The 18,807-nt window shown below is 39.2% G+C and overlaps 2 protein-coding genes across 2 annotated transcripts; both read right to left on the reverse strand.

Annotated features, from left to right (window-relative positions):
• On the reverse strand, positions 1-8,931 carry LOC306714479 (L-amino-acid oxidase-like). Its single transcript, XM_079184521.1, has 7 exons — positions 8,715-8,931; positions 6,583-6,806; positions 4,396-4,508; positions 3,745-3,946; positions 3,135-3,203; positions 2,404-2,540; positions 1-1,557 (listed from the first exon to the last, which is right to left on the reverse strand). Exons 1-7 carry the CDS (start codon positions 8,743-8,745, stop codon positions 771-773), a joined length of 1,563 nt encoding a protein of 520 aa, XP_079040647.1. The 5' UTR covers positions 8,746-8,931; the 3' UTR covers positions 1-770.
• On the reverse strand, positions 8,903-15,536 carry LOC306714477 (L-amino-acid oxidase-like). Its single transcript, XM_079184519.1, has 7 exons — positions 14,507-15,536; positions 13,756-13,868; positions 13,105-13,306; positions 12,515-12,583; positions 12,135-12,271; positions 9,870-11,344; positions 8,903-9,014 (listed from the first exon to the last, which is right to left on the reverse strand). Exons 1-6 carry the CDS (start codon positions 14,738-14,740, stop codon positions 10,582-10,584), a joined length of 1,518 nt encoding a protein of 505 aa, XP_079040645.1. The 5' UTR covers positions 14,741-15,536; the 3' UTR covers positions 8,903-9,014; positions 9,870-10,581.
• Between the last annotated feature and the right edge of the window lie 3,271 nt (positions 15,537-18,807).

Below are 18,807 nucleotides of genomic sequence, written 5' to 3' on the forward strand. Positions count from 1 at the left end.
TAAGAGTAAGTTTCACTGTAACTAAACATCAGGCAATACGTTGGAGCAGAGAACTTTATATTTGATATCATCGGACAAATTAAACGAAATAGAAAATGTATATTGTCTGCATATACAGGTTTATCATCTGCTTATACAGATATATTGTTTGTATCCACAGTTATATAGTCTGAATATAAATCAGTTTTATTGTGATCATTGTGGTTCAGAATTACTGGGTTTTGAAGCAGCTTCCCTCAACAAACAAGATGCAACTCACACAAAGAGGTTACGTTTGATTTTCACTCATACACACAAATTAGCAACATTGAGTGTTGTACACAAATGAACTAGTGTGCTAAATTAATTCAACCATTGAGTTTAATGACTCATGCTCCCAACTTATTTTTAACACATTTATTATACATATATGTATATATACATATACACAAATGTTCAAAAATAAAACCATATTGTTTAATATTCAAAATCTTTAGTATATCCACATGTACCTTTTATGTAATTAAAACATACTAAACAGAATTAGCTCATTTAGATCAATTGCCTGATAACTTAAACTGTATATTTCCACCAAACTAATAGCACCCCAAGCTGGACAAAATTATTGATGATTATTGAAAATGAAGATAATTATGATGAGCCTCACTCCCAAGGATACAAAAACCAAGCAAAAGTGCAACACTTCTTTTTGTCATGTTTCTCAACATTTGCCCCAAAATATTTCATTATTGCTAATAAACTGATTTTCCCTAGAAAGTAGACATAAAACCCTAGAGCTCGTCATGCTGAGTTACAGCTGTTTCGTTGTTAATATTCCTAGCAGCCCTGATTCCAGATTTCATAGCTGTCTCCATCCAAGCGTGAGGGAAGGCTGTGTGCTCACCAGCAAAGTGCACCCTGCCTTCACTTCTGAAGAGTTCCTCAGAGTACTTTATATGCTGGTAGGGCGTGAAGAGAGCGTAGGCGCCAAAACTATGAGGATCCATGCTCCACTTCTTCACCACCACCCCTGTGCAGAGAGAGCTGACATCCTTGTCATGGATCTTTGCCAAATCTCTCAGAGCCAGTTCTTTCAGCTCTTCATCGCTGGCACCTAAGAAGAGGAGGGAGTCATCAGACCAGGTGTAGGAAGCCAGAAGGACGCCGATGTTCTCATTTTTGAAACTGTGGCTGGGGTAGTAGATGAAACGTAAGGGCCCGTCAGTGATGCTCTTTCCCCCTCGGATGCCGTCCTTTTCCCAGAACCTCTCGCTGAAGGTGAGGATGATTTTAGTGGAGCTGTCATAGTGGGTTGACCTCAGTGCCGCCATCTTTTTAATGGAGAGAGCTGGATCAAAGTCCATGAAAAGGGCTGCTTTGGTTGTGGTTGTTACCAGAACCATGTCAGCAGAAAGATTCATCAACTGTTTGTCTTTCTCATAGAAAACAGTTACACCTTTAACTGAATGACTGATGCGTTTGACCGTAGAGTTGAGATGAAGACGGATATCGAGGTCTTTGATGGCTTGAAGGAAAGCTTGGGGGAGACGGTCCGACCCACCAGTCACTTCTTTGTACCTTAAAAACAAATAGATTCTCTTATTGAATGCATTCTAGAAGAGAGACTTGCAGATTTGTAATATGTTCGTATGCTGTGTTTAGATGATTAATAATTGTTTGAAAGATGCAGACTGGGAGAGCCACCTGCAGTCATTTGAGTCTATTGACATTAGTTCTAGGCAGCAAACATCAGAATCAAGGTTTGATTTAGATCTGGAAGTCATTGTCTATAATACAACAAACTAACATTATCCGAATCAACCAAAAATAATGTCTTCCTTTCCTGGTTTGGTTTAACCCTTTGTACACTTGCCTAGCTCCAACGAAGCTAACGATTTGCTGGTGAACGCTGTGGAGCATTTAGCAATAAAAGAGCTGGATATATTGGTGAAAATCAAAGTAGAGCAAAGGTGATTAATCTCTGATGTATATTTGTTGGGTGGCCACAAACACAAGTCCAAATGAATGCTAATGTGGATCTGTGTCTGCTGGATGTGCAATTAAGCAATTGTTTCTCAACACGTTCGCTACAATAACTTTATATTGTCAAACTATTTAAAACCTCTTAAAAACAAACCTATTTTCTAGGCCTCTGCTCGAATTCAAGAGGTTTTAAAAGCTGTTTGCAGAAAACACCAAATGGTAAAAAATTCTAAATTGACTTTGATGCTAAATGTAACACCATGGAATTACAATGTCTTTGTTCAAAATATTCAAAAAACGATTGGTTATAAAATAAGTTAACAGCTTTATAATAATTTCATATATATAACTTGTTGATAGGGGATTCAACAATTTTTACTCTACTGTGAAAAAATATGTTTTTTTATTGAGTAGTTGACAATGCGGGGTGTTGGGACTCACTTTACGGTATCATTGACGTTAGCCTGTTCATAGATCATCTCAGTCAGCGCAGTGTACATGAGGCTCTGTTCATTAAGCAGGTCTCCAATCATCCTCACTGCTTCTGGACTCCGACATCCTTGGTCTCTCAGAAAGTCCTGTGAAATAAACAAAGTTCCACATCATGCAGTCAGTTGGGCTCAAAACCAAAGGCTTAAAATGTGTCAAAAGAAATATGTATATTAAATGATTTCCTGTAGTGAGGTTTTTACACATTAGTAATCATATATTTATGGACACTTCTGGAGGTGGTGGAATGTTTCAGCAACTACTTCCTTGCTTTCTCCATACAGATTGCTCAACCAGTCCTAATTGTTTGAGTTCATAGCTAAATATATCAAAACGCTTGGGGAAATAAGGCTAAATAACATTACATGAGATACTTTTCTAGCTTCTCTTATTTAATGTATTGATCTTTGAACACAATACAATTTTCTATTCCAGGTCACAACATGTGAGTCATCATAGTGAAACATTAAGAATGGAGAACCTGTTCTTCAAACACACGCTTAAACTGAACCAACGTTATTTTCTCTCATTCAAGTTAAACATCAGCTGCCTGTTTCAAACGTCAAACAATTAAAAAAGGCACAACGAATTCATGCTTTGGTAATGCACTAAAATATTAGTAGTGATTCACATAATTGATTTACTCATTTTACTATATTTCATGACATCACATTGTGTTTTACCATCACAGAATAACGATCGTATTTCATCAGTGCAGCCCTGCAACCATGAGTCTCCACTTCATGTTTCACCTGCAAGAAAAAGAAAAGGAAAAAAATCACTTTCATTGATGAAGTCAGTTGAATCATCTATTGAGCTGATGGTGTATCCATGAGTATTCACAGAGTGAGCTTTGATGTCTATGTCTATAATGAACCATGAATGTGTAACTCATCTATATGGCCAAGCTTGACACAAAAAGCAAACCAATGGGAGTTCTTGGAGGTTATTGCCACTAGAGGGTTAACCTTAATTACTTGCCTGATGCTAAATGTTACATGCTACCATCTGTTCATAGGAGAACTTGGTAACATTTGTTCTTATAGACACGTTTACAGTTTGTAAACAATGATGGCGTATGTACGTGTGCATACGCAGTTTGACAATGAATGTAGGTAAAGTACAATAGCTCTTCAAGCTATGCAAGGACATTAATAACCAAAGATCTGATCAGATGTGTGAACTTGTGCAACGATTCACTTAATGTGTCTGAATGGCTAAAGCAGCAGGTTTGTAGTTTTCAGTCAAGGCCCTTGGACTCCATCTCTCCTTCTTTTCCTCTGTCTTACGTACCTTCCGCAAAGCTCGTTGTAGCAGCTCCTCGGCTGATTTCCCTTTCTCACTTTTCCACACCTTGTATTTGAGGACGTTGGGGTTTTTTTTCACTTTGTCCGTCTTTACCCGCACCCCATTAACAAAGTAAAAGGTGTTGGGGTCATACATGATGAAGTCATTCAGCTTGACGTTCAGCTTTTCAGCATAATGGTGGACAATTCTGTTGACAGAGGAGGTGATAGTAGCAGAGTTAGCTTGTAACTGTAAGGTCTCTTGAAACTAACAAGACAGCGAGAACGCAGTCAGTCTCCACTGACCTCAACAACAAAATGTATCAACTGTTAAGTCGTACTTTGGAGTAAATCTACAATCCTTCTTTATGGCACTCAACAGGAATGTTTTATTAAATATTGAAAAGAATCCACTGTACCACTGTGTTGTACAACTGTTGCAATAGCGTAACTATTCATTTCAGGACCTTTGGATTCTATGAAGTTCCACTTTAATCCCTTCAGCATTTTAAATAGTTTGGTAGTATACAGGTCTGGAAGGTATCCTCGTCAATCAACCCAATAACAAGCTGGTAGCTTCATAAACATCCTTCTGACACAATCATGTCAGTCTGAGGGGGGGAGGGGTAAATGCTTGCATGGAGTTGCATCAACTCACTTGTGAGAACTTGGGATCCTCATGGCTCCCAGGTCAGCATACCAGCCTTCTTCTTCATTCCTGTGGGTGTGCACTCGTCCTCCAACACGACCACTAGCCTCTATTATGGTCACCTTGTCACAACAGATTCATTTGAACAGATAAATACACGTAAGGCCAGTCATGACATGTTTCAAAGGTAGTAGATATACAAAGTAGGTGTACGTATGGAAAGCCATTCGAGCTCTAGTTGAACTGGTGAAAGCCAAAACGAACCAGCTGGAGTGTCTTTTGATATTACTAGTTAATTTTGAACCCTAAGCCTTTTTTTAGGCCTTTTCTCGAAAATTGCATGCCCATACTCAAGAGACTGTAGTTCTGTAACTACAAGGTCTATTTGAATAATGTTGATGTTATAATAACAGAAACACTTGTGAGATTTGATCAGATGTGTAAATATCAGTATATATGTTACTGGTTAAGAGTAAATGAAGATGGCACACAGCTCAAATTGAAAAGTTTCAGGTTCGCCTGAAAAAAAAGCACTTTTATTGTTATTATTTTTTTGAAATGAGGCCCTGGCTAGCTTAAAAACTCTCCCAAATCATAGCACAACATGTTAGCAGTCTCTCTGCAAAGTCTGACTTTGCTAAAGTGAAGCAAAACAACTTTAGATAGGTTTTAGTACAGAGAGTTTAGGCGAGGTTTCCAAAATGTGCATTTGGACACATTTGGGCACCATGTGTGCCATTTGAATTTTCTCATGTACCAAACTACATATTTCACTTGTATATTACTAATGGTGTTCAATACATCCTAATACAGCAGTTTTGGGCTTTTTCTTTTTTATGCCTTTGTTTACATCAAAACAGCACAAAGGTAAGGAGTTTATGAAATATTAGCGGTGAAGCGGTTTGTTGTTCTGGTGCTTGTTTGCTCACAGCTCTGTGGTGGTTTGACTTAGAGAAATACTGAAGATATCTTTGGATTCAGTGTGTTATTGGCGTGTTTTCTGCTATTTCGGTTTTCCGTGTTAGCATTTAGCATCTTCTTATTAGCGCCTACCGGAGTGTGTGGTCGGCTCAGCAATGGCAAAAAAAGAGTGATATTGTGAACATTCTTTTAGTTGCTTATTTGAGTTTGGTTAGAATTGTGTTTGGAGTGTGTACACTGGCTTGCAGGACAGTGTAGAACAGAATCTCTTCGTTAATTTGGTATATAGCATGTATGAAGCATTAATTATATTTTATTCTGAAAAGTCCATTTTATGACATGCTCTACACTAAACTGTCTCGCTCTGAACCCCAAATGGGGCTCGCTCGGGTCCAAGAGGTAAAGCCTGAAGTGTTTACTAGTTGATCTAGTGAAAGTCAAAATATAGTCACGCTTGTTTCAGAAAAAATGCTAATGAGGAGGTGAGGAAGAAATATGCATTGCTTACTATAGACTCTAGTAAAAAATAAGAAAGACAATACCAACCAATCAGGACTCAGGATTTTGCCATTACATGTGCAGTAAGTCCACTTGTCAACATGTTGACCTGAGGAACTGCAACTAGTTATTGTACCTAATTATTTCACTAGTTAAGCTACAAATGTTCACTAACTAGTAAGGGCCAAAATGTGTACTAGTCACACTAGTTGGGGTATTTTGACCTGAACAGTTAGCTAGTCACACACTTTCTCTTACTAATGAACTATTCAAGACACTAATGCTTTCTAATCAACATGTTGGAGTCTGTTTTGATCTAAGTAGTTAACTAGTGAAATGATGAAAGAGTTATAGATATTAACTAGTGAAATGATGAAAGAGTTATAGATATTAACTAGTGAAATTGTATCACATCACTTGTTGACTCATAAGGTCAAAATATACCAACTAGTTATCTAGTCAGCAGTTTTGCCTTGACTAGTCTACATGGAAATGAAGCAGAAGGGATTGTGACAAAATCCTGAGTTATTATTGGTTTTTATTCTGTATTCTGAAGACACTCTGTAATTAGGGAGCAATGTTGTCTCTCATTATGTAGGCAGTGCAGAAAGGTGAAGGTCACTAGTTACCTAGTGGGCTGGATCCCAGGTGTTAAGAGTAGACACCCTGCACGTTAATTAACTCTCCCGAACTCCAGAAATGTGTTCACAGAAAATGCTTTTTGTTGTGCAGTGGTTTTATGACATCATGTGTAGCGTATGAGCCTGTTGCATGTACCTGGTGTCCTGCGTCATGCAGGAGCTTGGCAGCCGTCAGTCCAGCCATGCCAGCTCCAACGATAACCACACGATGAGATATATTTGTGTGAGGGAGGCCGTCTTTCACAATTTCCAGAAGTTTATCGTAGTCATTGTCCTCCAGACAGTCAGCCAGAGTATCATTCTGCCAGCCAGCAGCAGCATGGCCGGGGTACAGTGCGAGAAACAGCACACTGACAGCAACTGGAAACATATCAAGAGTAAAACACACCTCTTAACTCCGTCATGAAAGATATTTAACATTCATTGATTCATGCATTTGACCAAACAGAGCAAATTCCTTATTTATCACATACAACTACTAAATACATGAAGAAAAGAAAGTATCTTAATTATGAAATCCACAATGTGAAGTGCAAAGGTGTTCTTTAACTCTATTTCATCCGTCACTTTTCTGTTTCGGGCCACTTTGTTAAACATTATGACTATAAAACCCGACAAAGTGACTCAAGAATGAAGTTGATCTGATGTCTTTAGAGGACTAAAATAAATAAACTGCCACCAAATGAAATATTAACATTGTTTTCCACTTTCACTGAGTTCATTCTGTCAAACAACTTCTGTTATGATTAAAAATACCAAATATTATGATTATTTTTTTTAATATTGAAAATGCCATCCACATTCTGGGATATAGCAATAAATGGGATTGATATCAAGGAATTGCACCAATCACTGCAGTGCTCCATAATACTGCAGCAGTGCCCCCAGTGGAAACCAGGAAGATAGCATGTATTTGCCCCACAGGACAAACATGAGAAAATGGCTCAATCAGGTGGAAAATAGTCAAAGCTACAGTTCTGAAGCCACGGCTGCAGTCTGATCGCCTGCTATAATAGAATATGTGACTTCAGGTTGGTGCTTTTAATGGTTTGCAATGAGGACATATTCAAGTGTCTTTATTTTGGTTTCACAGTTTTCTTTGAGCTTATTATTTGGGGCGACCTGGCTCACTGGGTTAAGAGGGTTGTCTTGTCGACGGTTCCTTAACTGGGACGTGTCCTGTGTCGAAGTGTCCCTGAGCAAGACACTGAACCCCGAACTGCTCCCCGGGCGCTTGTCATGGGCAGCCCACTGCTCCCTTTATACAGGGATGGGTCAAATACAGAGACATTTCCCCCTTACCGGGATTAATATAGTATAATAAATTAATAAAATAAATTATAGGAGCTGAGGTTCAACTTCCAAAATAAAAACACACTAGCTGCAAATATCCCCAGTGATGCACAATGGTTCAGATCTATATGCTGAATTAGACATTTTCTTTCCAAAGAATCTATAGATTTGGCAGATAGCAGTAACTTCTTTTGGAATTTTTTTTTTTATTGAGTACAAAACAAGTGCAGACAAGTACATGAACACACATATATATATATATATATATATATATATATATACGACTCAATCAATTATACAAAGTAAGACAGGGACAACAACAAACTGAGGAGAATAACATTCAGGTTTAGACTGAAGAGTATAAAAGTGAGAAGTGGAGGTCCAGCAAAATATTACAATATACGATATGTGTGTGTGTGTGTGTGTGTGTGTGTGTGTGTGTGTGTGTGTGTGTGTGCCGTTTGATGGGTGAGTGAGGGGTGTCGATTGAGGTTAGGTAGTAATACGGGATGTATTTCAATCTACAAATAAATACACAAATACAGTACATGTACACAAATATCCCTATGTATATTTATAAATATACATAAGAAAAAAACACGGAGAACAAAATCCTTAGAGAATAAAAATAACAATTCTAGTAGCTAGTTAATAACTAACTTATATATTAAGGATAGGTCATTACTATGTATACGTGTGTGTGTGTGTGTGTGTGTGTGTGTGTGCGGCGACTGAGGAGCTGGAATCTCATACCTACATATCAATATCTTCAAATAATGATTAAAGATGAATTATGATAAACGATGCAAAATAATTCACATCAAATTCTAGACACCTTCAAGCCTCCAAAAGTCTGTACAATTTTGTCTGATAGCTTAAGTCAGATTTTTTTTATTTGCTTACGATTTTTGGAATCATAAAAGACGATATTTAGTCTAGAAAAAAGAGATCACAATATTGCTGCAACATACTCACATAATTTCCATTTCACCACATGTGGTTCCATCTCAGTTCGGAAGCTTGTCGTCTTTGTGTCTCTGGTGAAATGAGGAGAAACAGGAACAGCCTTCAGCTTGGTCTCCAAAGCTAACGGTGTGTCTTTTATGGCATTGACCTCTGTTGGTGGATCTCTCGTCTTTGATGGCAGGCCGACTATCTTCACAGAACTTTGCTCCGTTTCCAAAGCTGTGATTCACAAGATCTCCGTGGCTGCTTTTATGTTGTTCGATCGAGGATCATGTGTTGTCACATTCCTCTCTTACCCAATTGGAGGATCTGTGGGGGTGATAAATATATTTCTTTGTGTTCTTGCACAAACTTCTTCCAGCCGTTTACTGGGTGTGGTCAGTTTCACTTGGCATTGATAGCACTTGAACATACCAGCTATGATTATGTTATTGATTTACAGCTCTTCATTGGAAAATCTTAGCTTGCACTAACTTGTTTAATTGTTGGGTGTTTTACTGGAAACTGATCAAAATCTTAGTTCTTAAGAAACTCTGAATGACAAAACAAACATCTTGACAAATGCAGCTGCAAACGTTAAAGTAATGGAAGGAAACAACCGGGACTTTGGGAAAGGTGGGAATAAAAAGGGTGCTCCGGTTTTCCTTCCATCCCACCACCAAAACATGGTTGATTAAAGGAATGCTAGGAAATACCTAATTGCAAATGCTTAATGTTTGGAGCTTCATCTTACATAAAAAGACAATTGTGAATGTACATATCCTGCATTAAGACAGGTTATAACACAAACCTAACCAGTTATTCTATTTCAAACTACTAAAATATCCTGGAGACACTAGATCACTACCAGTGCTGCTCATCAGCAGCTGACCCTGCGCTCTGACCTCACTGTGCAATAATGTGAAAACTAAATTAGTTTACCACAATTTCAAGTATTAAGTGACACGAATCTGTGTGAGCATTTCTTTGACAATGTGGTGGAAAATAATCTTTTTAACCTCCCGGTGAGAAATAATGGAGATGAGAAACCTCTTAAAATATAAAAACATATTTATTTGACAGACACTAATGATAATTCAGCTGAATGGATAGAGCTCTTTCCCCACAGATGGTTCCGAGGTCTAACAACAAGGAATAGACAAAAACAGAGTATATGCACATTACCTCGTCTCCTCCCTTCACCCCCACCTTCGCTGATGTCGTCCTCCTCTATCTACCGCTGCACCCCAAGGCAGGTTCCCAGCCTTTTCGTGGGAAGAGGGTTATGTGGTGAAATCAGGATTACACTACAGCAAGCCAGAAATGCTAAAATACCTATGAGATCATTTATCATTAGGTTTTAAATGAGTCTGGTTGGCTTCATCTACATATAAGCAGGTTTAAGCGATACAAGTTATATCTAAAAGAACGATATGATAAATTTCCACAACATGCAAAACAAACAAACCACTGCTGCTGTCTGTCACTTTGACACATGGGCGCCTTTAATACACTCACACCCAGAAGCATTGATACACGTCAGGGTTTCTGGTTTGTGTTGCTCTAAACAACTCACAGCTGCTGAACTACAGTGACGGGTGTTTGGTGCTGACATCTGCAAACTGGTTTATTCTGCCCAGCAATTTGGTTTTACCGATGCTGTTTCTACACAGAGAAGGAAAACTGCTCTGTTGCTGTGAAAGCAATGAGTAAAGACAACAACTGGACAGGATCAGAGGGGACTTGCTTTGAATTAATTAAGAGTAAGTTTCACTGTAAATAAACCTCAGGCAATACAACAAGCATAGAACTTTATATTTGATATACATTACTGCTAATAAACAGATTTTCCCTGGAAAGGGACACAACCCTAGAGCTCGTCATGCTGAGTTCCAGCTTACACTTTGTTAATATTCCTAGCAGCCCTGATTGCAGATTTCATAGATGTCTCGATCCAAGCGTGAGGGAAGGCTGTGTGCTCACCAGCAAAGTGCACCCTGCCTTCACTTCTGAAGAGCTCTGTAGCATACTTTACATGCTGGTACGGTGTGAAGAGAGCGAAGGCGCCCAAGCTATAAGGATCCATGCTCCACTTCTTCACCACCACCCCTGTGCAGAGAGACCTGACATGCTCGCCATGGATCTTTACCAAATCTCTCAGAGCCAGTTCTTTCAGGTCTTCATCGCTGGCACCTAAGAAGAGGAGGGAGTCGTCAGACCAGGTGTAGGAAGCCAGGAGGACGCCGATGGTCTTATTTGTTGGGAAGCTGTGGCTGGGGTAGTAGATGTAACGTGAGGGCCCGTCAGTGATGCTCTTTCCCCCTCGGATGCCGTCCTTTTCCCAGAACCTCTCGCTGAAGGTGAGGATGATTTTAGTGGAGCTGTCATAGTGGGCTGCCCTCAGTGCCTCCATCTTGTTACTGGAGAGAGCTGGCTCAAAGTCCATGAAAAGGGCTGCTTTGGTTGTGGTTGTTACCAGAACCATGTCAGCAGAAAAGTCAATCAAAGAGGACTGTTGGCCTGTCTGATACGAAACAGTTACACTTTTATCTGACTGACTGATGCGTTTGACCTTAGAGTTGAGGAGAATAGAGGACTCATTGAGGACATTAAGGAAAGCTTTGGGGAGAAGGTCCGACCCACCAGTCACTTCTGAGTACCTTAAAAACAAAAAGACAAATAGATTCTCTTATTGAATGCATTCTAGAAGAGAGACTTGCAGATTTGTAATATGTTCGTATGCTGTGTTTAGATGATTAATAATTGTTTGAAAGATGCAGACTGGGAGAGCCACCTGCAGTCATTTGAGTCTATTGACATTAGTTCTAGGCGGCAAACATCAGAATCAAGGTTTGATTTAGATCTGGAAGTCATTGTCTATAATACAACAAACTAACATTATCCGAATCAGCCAAAAATAATGTCTTCCTTTCCTGGTTTGGTTTAACCCTTTGTACACTTGCCTAGCTCAAACGAAGCTAACGATTTGCTGGTGAACGCTGTGGAGCATTTAGCAATAAAAGAGCTGGATATATTGGTGAAAATCAAAGTAGAGCAAAGGTGATTAATCTCTGATGTATATTTGTTGGGTGGCCACAAACACAAGTCCAAATGAATGCTAATGTGGATCTGTGTCTGCTGGATGTGCAATTAAGCAATTGTTTCTCAACACGTTTGCCATAATAACTTTATACGGTCAAAAGAAATCACCATATAATTACAATGTCTTAGTTCAAATTATTCAAAACATTATTGGTTTCCTAATGAAATAAGTTAACAGCTGATTTACAGATAAGGAAAAATATATATATAAAAAACTGTGTCATCTGCAAAGAAGTGTAGAACTTCAGTTTCCGAGATTGTTAATAGGGGATTTAAGAAGTTTTACTCTACTGTGAAAAAATATGTTTTTATATTGAGTAGTTGACAGCGCGGGATGTTGGGACTCACTTTATGTCATCATTGATGTCAACCTGGTCATAAATCATCTCAGTCAGCGCAGTGTACATGAGGCTCTGTATGTTAAGCAGGTCTCCAATCATCCTCACTGCTTCTAGACTCAGACCTCCTTCTTCTACCAGATAGTCCTGTGAAATAAACAAAGTTCCACGTCATGCAGTCAGTTGGGCTCAAAACAAAAGGCTTAAAATGTGTCACAATAAATATGTATATTAAATGATTTCCTGTAGTGAGGTTTTTACACATTAGTAATCATATATTTATGGACACTCAGCAACTACTTGCTTCGCTTGCTTTCTCCGTACAGATTGCTCAACCAGTTCTAAATGTTTGAGTTAATATTTACATTCAAAGAAAAATATTTGTTTTACCTTCACAGAATAACGGTTGTATTTGAACAGTGCAGCCCTGCAGCCAAGAGCCTCCACATCATCTTTCACCTACAACAAAAAGAAAAGGAAAAAATAAATCAGTCAGTTGAATCATCTATTGAGCTGATGTGAGTATTCACAGAGTGAGCTTTGATGTCTATGTCTATAATGAACCATGAATGTGTATCTCAACTATATGGCCAAGCTTGACACAAAAAGCAAACCAATGGGAGTTCTTGGAGGTTATTGCCACTAGAGGGTTAACCTTAATTACTTGCCTGATGCTAAATGTTACATGCTACCATCTGTTCATAGGAGAACTTGGTAACATTTGTTCTTATAGACACGTTTACAGTTTGTAAACAATGATGGCGTATGTACGTGTGCATACGCAGTTTGACAATGAATGTAGGTAAAGTACAATAGCTCTTCCAGCTATGCAAGGACATTAATAACCAAAGATCTGATCAGATGTGTGAACTTGTGCAACGATTCACTTAATGTGTCCGAATGGCTAAAGCAGCAGGTTTGTAGTTTTCAGTCAAGGCCCTTGGACTCCATCTCTCCTTCTTTTCCTCTGTCTTACGTACCTTCCGCAAAGCTCGTTGTAGCAGCTCCTCGGCTGATTTCCCTTTCTCACTTTTCCACACCTTGTATTTGAGGACGTCAGGGTTTTTTTTCACTGTGGCCGTCGTTTCCAGCACCCCATTAACCAAGTAAAAGGTGTTGGGGTCATACATGATGAAGTCATTCAGCTGGACGTTCAGCCTTTCAGCATAATGGTGGACAATTCTGTTGACAGAGGAGGTGATAGTAGCAGAGTTAGCTTGTAACTGTAAGGTCTCTTGAAACTAACAAGACAGCGAGAACGCAGTCAGTCTCCACTGACCTCAACAACAAAATGTATCAACTGTTAAGTTGTACTTTGGAGTAAATCTACAATCCTTCTTTATGGCACTCAACAGGAATGTTTTATTAAATAATGAAAAGAATCCACTGTACCACTGTGTTGTACAACTGTTGCAATAGCGTAACTATTCATTTCAGGACCTTTGGATTCTATGAAGTTCCACTTTAATCCCTTTAGTATTTTAAATAGTTTGGTAGTATACAGGTCTGGAAGGTATCCTCGTCAATCAACCCAATAACAAGCTGGTAGCTTCATAAACATCCTTCTGACACAATCATGTCAGTCTGAGGGGGGGAGGGGTAAATGCTTGCATGGAGTTGCATCAACTCACTTGTGAGAACTTGGGATCCTCATGGCTCCCAGGTCAGCATACCAGCCTTCTTCTTCATTCCTGTGGGTGTGCACTCGTCCTCCAACACGACCACTAGCCTCTATTATGGTCACCTTGTCACAACAGATTAATTTGAACAGTTAAATACACGTAAGGCCAGTCATGACATGTTTCAAAGGTAGTAGATATACAAAGTAGGTGTACGTATGGAAAGCCATTCGAGCTCTAGTTGAACTGGTGAAAGCCAAAACGAACCAGCTGGAGTGTCTTTTGATATTACTAGTTAACTAGTAAAGCCTGAAGTGTTTATTAGTTGAACTAGTGAAACTTGTCATTGTGAGCACAAGAATAAACGGTCCCCGCTGGTTGCAACTCCAAGAACTGCGTCTCATGTCTTCATTCTGCCACAACATCAACTAGTGAGAAAGAATTCCAAATTGGTGCAACCGAATGTCCAACTAGTGCCGACGAAGGAAACTAACGTCTGATATCAAGAATATGGAATAGATGCTCCAACGGCATTCCATAGTCCTGCATTTTTACCTAATCTTGAGGCAATTTGCTGTACTGCACATACTACATATACTCAATAAATATGAACGCAATTAACTCATTGCAAATGACCTCAAATTGAACCTTGCGGTACACCACAGGTGATGTGAGATGTAGAGGATGAGTAATTAGCTCTGGTGACCGAGTGGGTTCTATCTAAAAAGTAAGAATAAAACCAAACTAAGCCCGTTGCATGTACCTGGTGTCCTGCGTCTTGCAGGAGCTTGGCAGCCGTCAGTCCAGCCATGCCAGCTCCAACGATAACCACGCGATGAGATGTATTTATGTGAGGGAGGCCGGTCTTCACCGTGTGCAGAAGCTCATCGTAGTCATCGTCCTCCAGACAGTTAGCCAGTTTCACCCTCGGGTTGCCCCCAGCAGCATGGTCGTGGTACAGTGTGAGAAACAGCATACTGTCAGTAACTGGAAACATATCAAGAGTAAAACACACCTCTTAACTCCGTCATTAAAGATATTTAACATTCACTGATGTTTGATTGAGCATACTTGACCAGTGGCGGCCGGTGGAACATGTTCTAGGTAGGGCCATCCAATCAATTCCAGCAGACATCCCAGAATGATTTAATGCAGAAACATTAAGGTATCAAACACGCATTACTAAATATTAAATATATTAAATATTTAACATTTATTCCAACATGAAAAAAAGCAGTAAATAACACTTTGATAAACACGTCAGGACATCTTATTGTAGTCACCCTCACAGGGAATTCAGTATAATATATATATATATATACACACAAAGTATAATATATATCGTATAATAATATTCAGTATAATATAAAACACACGCTTATAGATATAAGCTATGATGAGTTTTCACTGTTAATTTAAAATGTCTAATAAATGTTGATGCCTCCATGACCAAGTTAAGCAGATGAGACTGAGGAACTATGTAGAAGAACAGATGTTCTCTTTGCCTAATATGTATCTTGACAGAGTTCTCATGTGTGCCCTGGTGTTCTCATGTTTCCTTACCTCCTCCTCCCTCACTCCCTACCCTGGTGTTCTCATGTTTCCTTACCTCCTCATCCCTCACTCCCGTAACTGTGCCCTGGATCTGTCCCCGGTGTTTTAAAAAGCAAAATAAGGTCAAACCTGTCTGGTGTACAGCAAATAGAGAAGCTTCATGTTCTGCTTCCATTTCCTGCTAGTCTGCTGTCTGATTGTGAGGTCAGGCTGATCTGGGATCAGCTCTTTAACTGAAGTTTCTCCTCAAACTTCTCCTCTCAAACGGGTTTTGGAGGAGTAGTGCTCGCGCTGGCGCTCGCCTGTAGAGACTCCTCCTGACGAGAACACACAGCTTGGGGCCAAATTGTTTTGGCCCCAAGCTGAATGTATTTGAGGACGCTGATTGGCTAAATTGTATGTCACTCATTTATATCTTTAATCAGCAATTGGCTAAACTGCTTCATAGACCCGCCTCCCCACTAGCTGCGCTTTCTGAGACGTGCACACAAGCAGAGGTGATGAGCAGACAGGCTGCATACAAAAACCCCTTCAAAATAAGAGCACAGGATTATATTGATATTGTTATATTTACCACGATTACTCCATCTTTGAGACAAATACAGATATATTTAAGACTTTAACTTTACAGTTACTGAATTAATAAAATCTCTTCAAAGTAAAGCTCCTTTAAAACATACCTCAAATTTCATTCTGACCCTTTAAGTGTACCCTTTAAACATTAGTTTTAGTTTCCCCAGTTATCAGTACCAAGTTCCATAGGTTCTTTCTTCTTTCAAGTAAATGTCTTAAAAATCTTAATAGGAAATTATTCAGAAGTTACGTACTTGTTAAATGAACAGTTAACATGCATTTGACCAAACAGTGTCACGAATTCCCCTTCATATTAGTTTGTTTTCATCCTGTCTGCTTGTTTTATTAACTCTCCTGTCATTTCAGATGCTACCATTCACACCCGATCACCTCTGATTCCCCTCACCTGGTCCTCCACACCCATCTCACCTGCAGCCCATTCCCTCATTAGCCCTCACTATTTAGGTCCCCTCACTTGCACTTGTTCCCTGCCAGATTGTCTTGTGTGTTATTGCCAAGTTCTCCAGCGTATCTTTATATTGTTCTTGATCTGCCTCTTTTCGACCTTGGATTTTTGCCTGCCCCTTATTGGATTTGTTCGCCTGTTTGACTGACCTCCTGGTTTTGACCCTGCCTGAACACAATTAAAGAACTAAACTTGTATTTTTGTCTCCGAGTTGTGCTTTTGGGTTCAAGTATCTGTAATCCTTACAAACAGAGCAAATTCATTTTTCATCAAATAAAAGGTCTACAAATATACACAACTTCTAAAGAAATTATGTAACTGAGTTAAAAATGTACTTTATTTCTTATTTCCGATTTGTAATATTTGAATTTTGTTTGTCATTTAACGATCCTGTTGAGTATGTGTGAATTTAATCTCAATGAGTCATTTTCATTTAGCGTTATTTTTATAAATGTTTCCTGCGAAAAATGACGTCTCACCTCTTCTGCACCTCCTAAACTTCCGTAGTCCCGTTTTATCCTCACAATCTGCCCAATCTCCACCTTTACAATCTGCCCAATCCCAATCTCCACCTATACAATCGGCCCAATCCCAATCTCCACCTTTACAATTGGCCCAATCGCCACCTTTACAATCGGCCCAATCTCCATCTTTACAATTGGCCCAATCCCAATCTCCATCTTTACAATTGGCCCAATCGCCACCTTTACAATCGGCCCAATCTCCATCTTTACAATTGGCCCAATCCCAATCTCCATCTTTACAATTGGCCCAATCCCAATCTCCACCTTTACCATCGGCCCAATCTCCATCTTTACAATCGACCCAATCCCAATCTCCATCTTTACAATCGGCCCAATCCCAATCTCCACCTTTACGGCCTCACAGACTTTGAGGCGCGCTCCCACAAAGTCCGTGAGGGTTTAGGGATGTCCCACGGTCAAATCATCGAGTGTTTGAGTCTCGCAGATATTTTGAGCCCTTTATGAACCCTTTCTGTAAATCAGCATTAGATGCAGACTTGGCCCAATGAAATTACCCACAATTCATTGCAATGTGACGTTAAACACAGGGTAACCAGTGGACGCATAGAGATGTAAAAAAAAGGTAAACAAAGAGGACGGCTCACTGTGTTCAGCCTGGAGTATTACATTTACTCAGAAACATTAAGGGTTAAAGATGGAACTAAATTAACTCGAAATCAGAGGATATTTATTTATTTATTCATTAAATATTTGATTTTGTCATCGAAGCTGTTTTGACAAAAATGAGTAAATAGATTATATGAAGTCTCATCTCGTGAGTAAAGAGCCTGGAAGATGTTCAAATCAGGGAGTACAAAGTATAAAATAAATACACACAATTAGACATCTTATTTTTTGTCATGTTCATGGTAACGTGATATGTCCCATTCCTATTTACACCATCTCAAGCCCTCACAGTCTCTCACACTCAAGCACTCACCAGGTGACGTCAGTGAGTCCTTGAGGGTTCAGGGTTTGAGGGTTTAGGGGGACACTGGGATTGGGCCATGGTGTTTTGTATTGTTGAGGGTAAGTTCTGTGGAAAAATGCTGTTGCACTAATTGTGTTGTATTCTCCTAAAATGGATCCGTTTAGGCTGCACACTTTAATGGCTGCTGGGATGTGTCATTTTGACCGTTAAAATATACGTTTTGTGGCTGTTTCATTTAGCCTTTTAGGCGCCATTTGCTTTTACGTCAGGCAGACTGAGCGCTATAGAAAAAGACGCTGCGACGAAGAGAGTTCGGTGGTCTTCCCCCGGTGTAAATTCTGTTGTTTTGCATGTTTAGGAGCAGAAGTACAGAGAGACCAGACGTCAATGTATGTGTGTTGTACTGTTTTCTGCAGTAATTTTTGCGGCTCCGTTAGTCACTCCACACCATGCACCTGTTTATTTTGTCCACTTGATGTCGCTGTTTTCCCTATTCCTCACAATAGTGTTTTGTATTGTTGAAGGAGCAGAAGTGCAGAGAGAGACCAATTTATGTTTGTTGTACTGTTTTCTGCAGCAAAATAAAAAAACTTCCATTAAATATTAATATTGTTTTCCACTTTCACTAAGTTCATTATTTTAAACAACTTCTGTTATGATTAAAACTACCAAATACTAATCTTTCATCATTTTAAACAATTTTAACATTGTAAATGCCAAAAGTATGCCATATGCATTGACACTCATTGCACAATGGTTAAGATCTATATGCTGTATCGGACATTATCTTGTTCAAACTTTCTAAAAAATCTAGGTTTGGCACATAGCAGTAACTTTAAACAATGATGAAAGATTAATAATGAACGATACAAAATAATTCACAACAAATTCAAGCCTCCACCAGTCTATCAGTTTGTAAAAAACATTGGAGAGAGGCAGTCTTATAGCTTATTATAGCTTATTCATCTTAGATTTCACACTTTCACAGTGAGCTGTTAAGTGAACTGAGTAAACAC

Source organism: Pholis gunnellus (genome assembly GCF_910591455.1).
Source record: "Pholis gunnellus genome assembly, chromosome: 23".
In the NCBI taxonomy this organism is placed as follows: domain Eukaryota; kingdom Metazoa; phylum Chordata; class Actinopteri; order Perciformes; family Pholidae; genus Pholis; species Pholis gunnellus.

What these genes read in the sequence shown, in the direction of transcription:
- LOC306714479 (XM_079184521.1), bottom strand. Translation starts at nt 8,745, where the DNA reads ATGGAACCACATGTGGTGAAATGGAAATTAT. An exon ending in AGGATCCCAAGTTCTCACAA is followed by an intron (nt 3,947 to 4,395) that starts GTGAGTTGATGC and finishes CTCTGTCAACAG; the next exon opens with AATTGTCCACCATTATGCTG. An exon ending in ACGATCGTTATTCTGTGATG is followed by an intron (nt 2,541 to 3,134) that starts GTAAAACACAAT and finishes TTTATTTCACAG; the next exon opens with GACTTTCTGAGAGACCAAGG.
- LOC306714477 (XM_079184519.1), bottom strand. Translation starts at nt 14,740, where the DNA reads ATGTTTCCAGTTACTGACAGTATGCTGTTTCTCACACTGTACCACGAC. An exon ending in TACAACGAGCTTTGCGGAAG is followed by an intron (nt 12,584 to 13,104) that starts GTACGTAAGACA and finishes TTTTTGTTGTAG; the next exon opens with GTGAAAGATGATGTGGAGGC. An exon ending in ACAACCGTTATTCTGTGAAG is followed by an intron (nt 12,272 to 12,514) that starts GTAAAACAAATA and finishes TTTATTTCACAG; the next exon opens with GACTATCTGGTAGAAGAAGG.